The sequence below is a fragment of the Equus quagga genome, chromosome 9, assembly GCF_021613505.1.
Source record: "Equus quagga isolate Etosha38 chromosome 9, UCLA_HA_Equagga_1.0, whole genome shotgun sequence".
Lineage (NCBI taxonomy): Eukaryota > Metazoa > Chordata > Mammalia > Perissodactyla > Equidae > Equus > Equus quagga.
Window position 1 is genome coordinate 67,666,346 of NC_060275.1, and position 11,570 is coordinate 67,677,915.

The window sequence follows — 11,570 nt, forward strand, 5'->3', positions numbered from 1 at the left end:
AGGCGGGAGAGCTAGAGGGTAGACACAGGGTGGGACTTCCCGCTGGCCTCCGAGAAAACTGGAGCCAGAAGAGTGGTGGGTAGGTAGATTCAGGGTGGGACTTCCAGCCTGCTCGGGGTAGGGGGGGCCTAAAACCAACTGGATCGAAGTCAGACTCGATGGAAGACTTCGAGCCGCCCAAAGGGCCGCCTAAAGCGCGAAGATTGGGGCAGCTTTAGGCTCGATTCCAAGAGGCACCTCCCGCAGGCAGCTTGGGACCCAACGTGGAGAGTGGAGGGTGGGCTGAGGGAGGGACTTCCAGCCGGCGACGGGGGAAGCAGGCCAGCCAGCCTGAGGGCGGAGGCACAGCCAGACTCACCGAGGGGGGCGACCCAGAGAGGTTGCTCGCACACCGAAGTCACCCAGGGCCGAGGAGGGTCCCTTGGACGGGGCGGGGCCTGGACGGGGCGGGGCCTGCGGTCGCGTTCGCCCCCACTGTCAGCCCCAGCGGCCGCCAGACCTGCAGGAGTCAGACCCGAGCGCGCCGCAGAGCCTAGACCCTTCCTCGGACGCTCAGACCCAGCCATGGCGTCGCTGCCGCCACTACTCTGCCTCTGTGTCGCTGCCGCGCACCTGGCGGGGACCCGAGGTGAGGCGCCCCCAGCCCCCAGCCCAGCCCCCTAAGCGCCCCACCCTCTGGCAGCGAGCCTGGCATGCAGCCACGCCTGGAGAGACAGCCAAGGGACCCACTCGCTTCCCTAGACCTGGGTCCACTTCGCCAGCCCGGGGTTGAGGGAGGGGGCGACGAGGAGACGGAGCCTTGGAACCAACTAGGGCGGGGAGGGGACCTCCTCTGCTCCCTGCCATCCTCGGAGAGACGATAGGCGCACCCAGAGTGGATCTGAACTTCAGGCTCCTCTGGGTTCCCGGGGAACGCTGGGCGCCGGTCTCAGCCCCAGTGTTTGGACCCCAAAGCACCTGGTCCTGGCTCCGGGATGAAGGGGTCAGAGCCGTCCCCTCTCACCTAACTCGTCCCCTCTTCCACACACACACCACTCAGAAAAGAAATTCCCATCTCTGGAACAATCGGCAGGGGAGCGGGGGTGGGGGGAGGCTGGGCCCATTTCTCACATGAGGAGACTGAGGCTCTGAGACGGAAGGGACCTGTCTGAGGTCATTGCCCAGTCCAGCTATCTCAAATAACTCGAGCCTAGAGCAGCCAGGCTAGATTCCAAGGACTTCCCATTGGCAGCTTGGGCCCCAAGTGCACGAATGGAAGGTAGACTGAGGGAGGGAATTCCAGTTGGTAAATGGATGAAGCGGAATGCAGCTCAACGTGAGGACAAAGGCACAGCCCACAGAAGTCACGGCCGCTGAACACACCCAGGGAGAGAAGTGGATCTGGGGGAGCAGAGCGGACACAGACTTCCCCAGCCCAGGGAGTTGGGGCTGGGTCAGAGGGAGGGATGGGGCTGCCAGAGACTGAGGACGGAGGAAAGCCATGGGGAGGCTTCCTGGAGGAGGGGGTGCTGCAGTCCTTGGGATCACCCAGAGCTGGGTTCTGGCTTCTAAGAGCCTGTTTTCTCCCCTGTGACATGGGGATGATCCTGGCAGCCCCTTGCATAAAAGGGGCGCAAAGTGGTCCCTATCAGCACATGTCCCTCCCCTCACTCCTCACCCCTTCCACAGGCACCATTTCCACTGAGGAGCCCACAGAAATTGCATGGGGCCTTGAGGGTCCATCGTTGCGCCCTGGCCAGCCCTCAGCAGCGCTGGAGGACTGGGAAGGTGAGTCAGCCTGGGTTCAGGTCCTGGGTCTGCCGTGGACTTGCCGTGTGAGCTCTGGCTCGTGGGGACACATGAGGAGAGGACGTAAACTGGCTGAAGAGACAGAGTCCCTGGACATGGCAGCCCCTCAAATGGTGCCCCAAGAGGTCTAAGTTTTAGGAGCGGGGAGGTGAGCATCCAGGCTGTTTGTCAAGGAGGAAACCGAGGTGGGGTGGGGTAGGTGGGACAACCTGCCCAGGTCAGTCAGGGAAGCAGGAGTTCTGGAACCTGGGTCTCTAGTTTCCCGGCTAGGAAGGTTGCTCTTGAGTCAGGAAGGGAGTGAGCACCTCCTTTCCTGGGTAGATGGAAGCAGGAGTTGACCTGTGGGAGGCTTTCTTCCCACCTGTGGCTTCAGTGAAACAGAGGTTGCCCTGTGGGTTCAGCGAGCAGAGAGCAAGGTCCCAGCTGGTGCTAATGGGGAGCAGCCAGGCAGCAGAAAGCCACAGCTAGGGCTGGTCTCAGGCTCCTCCTGCTGCCTTTGTATCTCTTCACACCTCAGGGGTTCTGAATTCTGAGGCCGGGGGCTGGGGAGACCTCAGCGTGCACTGATGCGCCAGCTCCGGCACTGGGCAGCAGAACTAGGACTGGTGCAAGGGGAGGCCAACGTTCCCGTGACCTCTTTACAACTCCTTCTGCCCTAGAGGGCTCTGGTTCTGGGAGGGGTCGTGGGCAGGCTGAGCTACCCTGTGCTCCTGGAGGGCGGAGGGACCCGGCTTAGACAGCGGGTAAGGCCCTTACCAGGCAGACAGGGGTGGGCAGGCCACGGCCCGGGCCCCTGCATGCACTGATGGGGCCCGGCAGGCTGCGGCCCGGGTCCCAGCGCGTGCGGTGCCCACAGAGGCCAGCGAGTGGACGTCCTGGTTCAACGTGGACCATCCCGGCGGCGACGGAGACTTCGAGAGCCTGGCCGCCATTCGCTTCTATTACGGGCCGGCGCGCGTGTGCCCGCGGCCTTTGGCGCTGGAGGCACGCACCACTGACTGGGCCCTGCCGTCTGCCGTCGGCGAGCGCGTGCACTTGAACCCCACGCGCGGTTTTTGGTGCCTCAACCGCGAGCAGCCGCGCGGCCGCCGCTGCTCCAACTACCATGTGCGCTTCCGCTGCCCGCTCGGTGAGGGCGGGGCCATGGGGGCGGGGCCTTGTTGGTGGGCGGGGCTACGGAAAGGGCGGGACCGAGATAAGTGATGCTGGGGAGTGGGCAGGACCGGATTGGGGTGGGACTTTGGAAGGGAGGGGCTGGCAGGGATCCCCAGGAGCGCAGCTCCCTCTCGCTGCCCTCGTTTGCTCATCTGTAACAGCTCTGTTCTGTGGGGGCGTGTTTTGAGCCCCAAATATTTGCGAGGCGCGGGGAAAACAGCAGGGCTAACCTCGGGAGCTTATCTGAGGGGCGGGGCGGGACCTCAGCTGCCCCTTCGACAGGTGCGCCTGGGGGAGCACTGATGGCAGCAGTGGGCAGGACTTCTCTCTGGAGTACCTGCCCTCGGAGGCACGTGGCGGGGGGCGTCCTTCAGTCTTGCACTGTCACCCGATTTCCAGGAGGCGCAGTCCCCAGGGTGGGCGGCCGCCTGACCCTCTCCTCTCTGTCCTTCCCGCAGAGGCTGCGTGGGGCTCGTGGGGCCCGTGGGGTCCCTGTTCAGGGAGCTGCGGGCCAGGCCGTCGTCTGCGCCGCCGCCGCTGCTCAATCCCGGCTGGGGACGCGTGTCCCGGGCGTCCCCAGGAGGCGCAGAAGTGTGTGCGGCCTCCGTGCCCAGGTAGGAGGGGCGGAGCCTGAAGGAGAGGGTTGGATAGAGGCGGGGCCTGGATGTGGAGGGGAGGGGCCTGTTGAGGGACGTCCCTAAAGGGGAGGGGCTAGTTGAGGTGGATGCTGACGGGGCGGGACTTGGCGGGAAGTGGCCCAGCTTGGGGTGCAGGGCCGGGGCCTGGAAAGCCTGAACTTGGTCCACATGGAGACTGGCCCTTCCCTTCTGGGCCCCCGGAGGAGCATTGGTGAACGTGTACATCTGGCTGGGAAGACGCCACAGGGGTCCTGTCCAGGAACGGGCAGATCTGAGGGGGGCACTTCCTCTGTGTGTACGGCCGAGTATGTGGATGTCCCGGTGGACGCGGACACAAAGAAGCCTGCTCACGCTCACTCGGGGTGCACACACGCGTGGCATTCGCAGCCCCGCCCGTCCCCTACGCCCACGCGGACACGCGCTCACACCCTGGCAGACACGATGCCCAGGCCCTCCCAGGGCCAGACATCAGGCCAGCCAGGAGGCGACTGGAAATTCCGATCCGGCCTGGGCTCCACAAACACGGTCTGGAGACCGGGCCGGCAGAGCCGGCAGCAGGGTGGGGGAGCACAGTGGCCAATGGGGTGGTGGGATCCCCACCCTGCCCCGCCTGGCTTTGCCCTCCGGCGCCTCTGCCCTGAAGTTTCCAGTGGAATTTTCCATTTTATGGAGAAACCGCGGGATTGGGAGGGGAGGGAGATGTTCTGGGCCCAAGACCCAGTCCCCCGCTGGGCCCCCAGCCCACGCCTGGACATTTTCTCTCATGCTGGGAGGAGTCTCTCTGCCTTGAGAGAGTCACCTCTCCTGTCCCCTCCTCCAGGGCATTTTCCTCACCCTTCTGCCCCAGGTCCCTCCCCTTAGCCCAGCCCTGACCACTGAGTCTCACGTCCCCCTCACACTAGGGGCTGCTCCAAGCCGGGTCATGCTGAGGGACACAAGAGTGGGGGTGTCTAGGTACCTTTGCTGAGTGACTGACAGAGTGGAAAGCCCTCCCCAGGAGGGAGTGAAGAAGCTTCTCTGCTCCTCTGTCTCCCTGTGTTCCTCCTCCCAGGGTGCAGCTCCAAAACGTGTGGGTGCCCTGACCACATCCTCCTGGGCTCAGTGGTCACCCCATCTGGCCAACCACTGCCAGGAGCCAGGGTCTTCCTGCGAGACTGGCCTGGCACTGTGGCCACCAGCGATGCCCATGGAACCTTCCGGATGCCTGGAGTCTGTGCCAGCAGCCGGGCCAACGTCAGTGCTCAAATGGATGGCTTCTCTGCAGGCATGGCCCAGGCCCAAGCCAATGGCTCCATATCTGCCGTGGTCACTGTTGTCCTTAATAAGTTGGGTAAGAGCCTCATGACAAGGAGGATGAGGGGGGCTGAGAAACTGAGGAGGAAATTCTGGGTGACACCAATCACTTGGGATGAGGTGATGCAGAGTGAGGTCATTGGGAGAAGAAATAAGATGTGAGACAGTCACTGGAGAAGGCGCAAGGTGAGACATGGAGTTGCAGAGGGAAGTGTTAAGATGGGGCACCATCTGGAGCAGATATGGGGTGAACTCGAAGGGGAGAGGGTCATCAGAAGAGGCACAGGTGAAATAGATCATCTCTGGAAGGGAAAGGATGGGCCCTACTCTTGGGAAGGGTCATTGGGAGAAGCTGGGATGGGGCAGGGCCCTGACCTTTGCCAACTTTGTCCCCAGAGAAGCCCTACCTGGTGAAGCACCCTGAGTCCCGAGTGCGAGAGGCTGGCCAGAACGTGACCTTCTGCTGCAAAGCCTCCGGCACCCCCATGCCCAAGAAATACTCCTGGTGAGTGCCCGCCCCGTGCTCACGGGCCTCGCGCCCAGCTCTGGGCATGGACTGGATTCCCGTGATATGTGGTGCCTCAGAGACCTGAAGGAAGCTGCTCTGTAAACTCCTGGGGCTGTGTGTGGGGTGGGGGCGGGTGCAGTTCCCCCCCTGTGCCAAGGGTACCCATAGTGTTGCTCCTCCACCATGCAGGTTCCACAACGGGACCTTGCTGGACAGGCGAACACACAGGTACGGGGCCCATCTGGAGCTGCGGGGGCTGCGCCCGGACCAAGCAGGCACCTACCACTGCAAAGCGTGGAATGACGCGGGCGCCGTGCGCTCGGGCACTGCCCAGCTCACTGTGCTTGGTGAGCATCCTCGGCCCCCTAACCCTGAGCAAGCCCTGCCACCGAACTAAGTCCCGACTTTAGCTAAAACTCAACCCCAAACGGAGCCCCAATTTCAGACTGACCTCTGACCTCACTGAGTCTGATCCAAGGCCCCACTGAGCCTCTGGGTTAAACCCTTGACCCCAGTCCAGGCCCCCAACCTTGGGCTCAGTGGAGCCCTCCCCTTTACCCTGATCCGGCTGATTTCTTGCTCCCCAGACCCAGGCCAGCCTGCCTGCGACCCCAGGCCTCATGAGCACCTGATTAAACTCCCAGACGACTGCAGTCAGCCAGGCAGCAGCCCTGCCTACCTGGACGTGGGCCTCTGCCCCAACACCCTCTGCCCCAGCCGTGCAGGGTCAAGCCCCCGATGTGGGGATGTGGGCTCCCGCTGCTGCTCTGTGCGCCGCCTGGAGAGGAAGGAGATCCTCTGCTCCAGCTACATCCTCCCGGTCAAGGTGGTAGCTGAGTGTGGCTGCCAGAAATGCCTGCCCCCTCGGGGGCTGGTCCGGGGACGTGTGGTGGCTGCTGACTCTGGGGAGCCCCTGCACTTCGCCCAAATCCTGCTGGGCCAGGAGCCCATAGGATTCACATCCTACCAGGGTGACTTCACTATCGAGGTGCCACCTTCCACCCAGCGGCTGGTGGTGACTTTCATGGACCCCAGGGGCGAGTTCATGGACACTATCAGGATCCTGCCTTTTGATCCTCGAGGTGCTGGTGTGTACCACGAGGTCAAGGCCATGCGAAAGAAAGCCCCAGTCATCTTAGATGCCACCCAGAGCAACACGATCCCACTCGGGGAGCTGGAAGACCAGGCCCCCTTGGGCGAGCTGGTCCTTCTGCCGGGAGCCTTCCGCAGAGCCAATGGTGAACCCTACTCGGGGGCTGTGGAGGCCCGGGTGACATTCGTGGACCCCCGAGATCTCACCTCTGCCACTGCCGCCCCCAGTGACCTGCGCTTCGTGGACAGCGACGGTGAGCTGGCGCCGCTGCGCACCTACGGAATGTTCGCGGTGGACCTCCGTGCCGCCGGCTCTGCGGAGCAGCTGCAGGCGGGGCCCGTGGCCGTGCGCGTGGCTGCAGGCCAGATCCGCATGGCGGGGCACGTGGAGGCCCTCAAGTTGTGGTCCCTGAACCCCAACACGGGCTTGTGGGAGGAGGAGAGTGGCTTCCAGCGCCAGGGGTCAGCGGCCACTCGGGTCCGCCGGGAGGAGCGGGTCTTCCTGGTGGGCAACGTGGAAATCCGGGAGCGGCGTCTGTTCAACCTGGACGTGCCGGAGCGCCGCCGCTGCTTCGTGAAGGTGCGCGCCTACGCCAACGACAAATTCAACCCCAACGAGCAGGTGGAGGGCGTGGTGGTCACGCTGGTCAACCTGGAGCCCGCCCCCGGCTTCTCGGCCAACCCTCGGGCCTGGGGCCGCTTCGACAGCGCCGTCACCGGCCCCAATGGCGCCTGCCTCCCTGCCTTCTGCGACAGTGACTCGCCCGACGCCTACACGGCCCTCGTCACGGCCACCCTGGGCGGGGAGGAGCTGGAGCCCGCACCTTCCCGACCCCGCCCGCTCCCGGCCACTGTGGGGGTGGCCCAGCCCTACCTGGACAGGCTGGGTTACCGCCGCACCGACCACGACGACCCCGCCCTCAAACGAAACGGCTTCCGCATCAACCTGGCCAAACCCAGGCCTGGCGAATCCACTGAGGCCAACGGCCCCGTGTACCCGTGGCGCAGCCTGCGGGAGTGCCAGGCGGCCCCGGTGACGGCCAGCCACTTCCGCTTCGCGCGCGTGGAGGCGGACAGATACGAGTACAACGTGGTCCCATTCCGCGAGGGGGTGCCGGCCTCCTGGACCGGGGATCTCCTGTCCTGGTGGCCCAACCCACAGGAGTTCCGGGCCTGTTTCCTCAAGGTGAAGATCCAGGGCCCCCAGGAGTACATGGTCCGCTCCCACAATGCTGGGGGCAGCCACCCTCGCACCCAGGGCCAGCTCTATGGGCTCCGGGATGCCCGCAGCGTCCGGGACCCGGAGCGCTCTGGCATGTCGGCTGCCTGTGTGGAGTTCAAGTGCAGTGGGATGCTGTTCGACCAGCGACAGGTGGACAGAACACTGGTGACCATCATGCCCCAAGGCAGCTGCCGTCGCGTGGCTGTCAACGGGCTCCTGCAGGATTACTTGGCCCGGCACCCACCGCTAGCGCCGGCCGATGACCCTGCTGCCTTTTCCATGCTGGCCCCATTGGACCCTCTGGGTCACAACTACGGTGTCTACACAGTCACTGACCAGAGCCCAAGGCTGGCCAAAGAGATCGCCATTGGCCGCTGCTTTGATGGCTCCTCCGATGGCTTCTCTAGGGAGATGAAGGCTGAGGCTGGCACCGCCGTCACTTTCCAGTGCCAGGAGCCACTGGCTGGCCGACCCAGCCTCTTCCAGAGGCTGCTGGAGTCCCCGGCGGTAGCGCTTGATGATATCCGCAGGGAGATGGGTGAGGTGGCCCGGGCACAAGCCCGAACCACGGGTCCACTCCGCACCCGCCGGGGCAGGGCCCGGCAGTGACCTGGGCCCCAGCTTCACTCCTCTGCCTTGCTCTGGGCTCCTCGGTCCCCAGAAGTCTTATCCCCTTCTCCAGACGCTCCCTCCCCAGGTTTCTGGGCCCCCTTTGCCCCCTACCCAGAATTCAGAGTCAAGTCCGATGGTGGAAACGCCAGGTGTGACATGAAATGGAGTTTGCCCTGACTGTGGGAGCCAGCGTCCTGAGAGGCCATCGGGCAGGCGTCCGGCTGAGGCCCAGAGGGAATCGCTCCCAGCTCACGTGCCTGCCCTGATTGCATGTGTCTTTCAACCCTGATTTCAGATCTTCTGCCCCTTGGCATTTCTGGCCTTTGGCCTGAGCCCTCTCTGCATGTCGCTGAACTGGGTTCTTTATTGGGTCCTCTGCCCCAAGCTTTGCTCTTGGGGTTATTTATTGAAACAAAGCCTGTGAGGCTGGTCATGGGCGTGAGTGGGGGCTCCGGGCCCAGTGAAGGTCTGGGGCAGGGGCTTCTTGGCTCTGGGGCTGGGGGGCACAATTTTCACATGTTTGGTGCTTGGAGACCCCCTACCCAGGGGGGTCAGGGCAGGGAACCAATTAAAGATGCTTCATTTCCAACTCATGGTGTCAGTCTCAGAGGGCAAAGGATGAAGGCAGGGCTCCCGGACCCAGACGCACCTTGGCAGGTGGAAACAGGCCCGAAACACAAATAGTCATGAGTGTGCAAGCAGCTCTGGGGCCCCATGAGGCCCTGAATGCGTCTCAGGTGGGTGTGTGGGCCCCAGCTGATGCACACAGAAGTGTGTCTGTGACATGTGTGTGCAGAGCCCGCCTCTGAGTGGCCCGAGCCTGTGCTGCTCAAACCACTGAACACAGCGGGAGCTACTGCCCTGGCCTTTTTGCCGGCTCCCGCCTGGCTGTGTGCCCGGGGGCTGCAGCGGGTAGACAAGGGCCCCGGCAGGGGTGCATGCCACCAGCGGCAGGAATCGAGGCTGCCCTGGATTTCGTCAGCCGGGGCCACAGCTGCCCTGCCCTGGGCCCCACTCCACTAAGGCCTGGCCACGCCTTGGCCACGTAGTGACTGGGCTGTCCCAGGCCACGGTCCTGGGCCCTTTGACCTTGCCAGGACTCTCAGTCTGGAGGCGGCGGAGCCATCGCTTGCTCGTTCTCTATGTGGGAGCGGCCAGGTGAGTCCTCCTGGCACCCCGCTGGGCAGGTGCTGTTCCAACCACACTCTCATTTTACAGAGAGAAACTAAGACCCTAAAAAGAGAGGAAAGGGGCTACCTGGGCGCTGGAGTGAATCCGGGTATGAGCAGGGTCTTGCTGGATGGCCCAGCAGCCCCCTCGAGCACATGTGTGAGACTCCCATGGCCTGGAGACGCTGGCCCCAGAAGGCACTGATGTGACATTGCTGGGGGCCTGGAATAGGAGGTATTGTGCCTGGCTGATGCCCCCTGGGAAGGACTGATGGCAGGAGGTGGGGGTGCAGGGTGTCCCTTGAACTCAGGGCATGCTTGGGCCTTCTGTACGCCCACTCTCTCACTTCCTCCTTGATCACCCACCTGTCCACTTGCCCCCCTGCCAACCCCCCCATCTACCCTACCATCTGTCTGTCCAGCATTTAGAGGTGTCAGCTCTGTGCCAACCGCAGAGGGCCTGGGCTTTCCCGCACAGACCCCAGCATACCTGTGGGGTCAGCACTCTGCCCTTGTGGCCCACTGGCTCTTGTCCATCTGACAACTCCCAACCTCGCCAGCCCTCCTGCCTTTGCTCAGGCCACTCCCTTCATGGGTACACCTTCCCCTGCCCAGGGGGTGGACTCGGGGGCCTGGAGGGTCAGGAAGAATCTGGCAAACCCAAGGGTATCAGCCCCTGTCTCTGAGGGTGGGCCTCCAGGCTCTGCTGGAGTCAAGGTTTGGGAGGACCCTGCTGCCAGCACCCCAGCCTCGCCCTGGAGAGGCTCTGAGGGACAAGAGAGGGGAGTTGCTTTGAGGCCCGTTGGGAGCCAGAGGGCATGTGCACTTATCCAGAACATACTGTGTCTACACCCCCAGCTGACAGGGAGACTCAGAGGAGCAAGCCCTCCATCCAAGGCAACCTGGACTTCGGGCCTGCCTGCTCCAGAGCCCTACTCAGGGCTGCCTGCTGGGGTCCTGGGGAGCAGCAGGCATGGGGGGCCTCCCCCTACAGCTGGCGGGCAAAGCTGGCTTCCAGGCGGAGGGTGATGAGGTGTCAGGCCCCATAGCCAAATACCTTTCATTGAGAAAGTGTTGGGGCCGTGGCTGCTGCCAGGCCTCGGCAGCTGGGTTTGGGCGGGCAGCTGGCCCCCCTTCCCTAGGGTGGGGCAGAGGTGGGTGGGCGTCATCCTGAAGTCCCGTCCCAGCTACTGTGGCCGGGCCAGGAATGAGCAGGGGCTCCTGGGGGGCAGCGGGCCAGGGAGGGCGTTCCTGGCAGAGGGCACAGCCCAAGCAAACAGTTGACACAGGCAGGGCAGCGGCTCAGCACCTCCTGACCCTGCTGACAGCTCGTCAAGAGGGCAGCGTTTGGCCCCAACATCCAGATGAGGAAACTGAGGCTCTAAGAGAAGGAAGCCAGCACCCTGAGCTGACAGCCCTGTGCCTCTTGACGCTGCCCTGGGACCCCATTGTAGCCACGCAGCCAAGAGAGCCGCCCCCTCCCTCCTGGAACGCTGGCCATTTGCCCCTCGGTAAATCCATTGCTCTCCCCACAAACTGGGGCTGTCAGACCACAGCCCCTCAACCTGGGGGCAGTGAGGGGCATGAGGATCCCCAGAGACCCTGGCTTCAGCCACTCTGGGGCCAGCTCAGGGCACAAGGAGGCCCCTGGTCCCACCCACAGCATTTTAGACTTTTATAATTTTAGAACCAGGGGTTCTTAAAATTCCTAGCACCACGCGTGGGAGAAAAATCTTGGAACAATGCTTAAAACAAGAGTTTTAAAACTGCAGAATCCTAGAGGAGGAAGATAAAAATGGACACACATTGAGCACTGACCGGATGCAAGCCCTCCCTTCTCCCCCAAGGCCCAACTCACTTGAAGGTCATGTAATGTATGTGATGTTGGGACTTAAAATAGGCTTTTAGGGAGGGTGATTTTCACATACACAATTCCCATTTCATAGCTGAAGGGACTTGTCCAGGGTCACACAGCAAACAGGGACACCATGGGCTCAGGGGAAGGGCAATGTTTCCCAGAGAAGGAGACAGAGGTGCTGGGTCTTGAAGGATGTGTAGGAGTTTACCAGGTGGGCGAGGCAGGAAGGGCATTT

General features: G+C 63.2%; 1 protein-coding gene across 1 annotated transcript; it reads left to right on the forward strand.

Annotated features, from left to right (window-relative positions):
- Positions 1-316: 316 nt before the first annotated feature.
- On the forward strand, positions 317-8,732 carry CILP2 (cartilage intermediate layer protein 2). Its single transcript, XM_046672161.1, has 8 exons — positions 317-628; positions 1,669-1,767; positions 2,645-2,917; positions 3,402-3,557; positions 4,633-4,911; positions 5,271-5,379; positions 5,572-5,729; positions 5,970-8,732. The coding sequence occupies exons 1-8, from the start codon at positions 565-567 to the stop codon at positions 8,303-8,305; spliced, it is 3,474 nt and encodes a 1,157-aa protein (XP_046528117.1). The 5' UTR covers positions 317-564; the 3' UTR covers positions 8,306-8,732.
- The last annotated feature ends 2,838 nt before the right edge of the window (positions 8,733-11,570 follow it).

Excerpts from the sequence above, each read along its gene's own strand:
- CILP2 (XM_046672161.1), top strand. The coding sequence starts at position 565 with ATGGCGTCGCTGCCGCCACTACTCTGCCTCTGTGTCGCTGCCGCGCAC. Across the intron at positions 2,918-3,401 it reads GCGCTTCCGCTGCCCGCTCG|AGGCTGCGTGGGGCTCGTGG; the intron begins GTGAGGGCGGGG and ends TCCTTCCCGCAG. Across the intron at positions 4,912-5,270 it reads TGTTGTCCTTAATAAGTTGG|AGAAGCCCTACCTGGTGAAG; the intron begins GTAAGAGCCTCA and ends CTTTGTCCCCAG.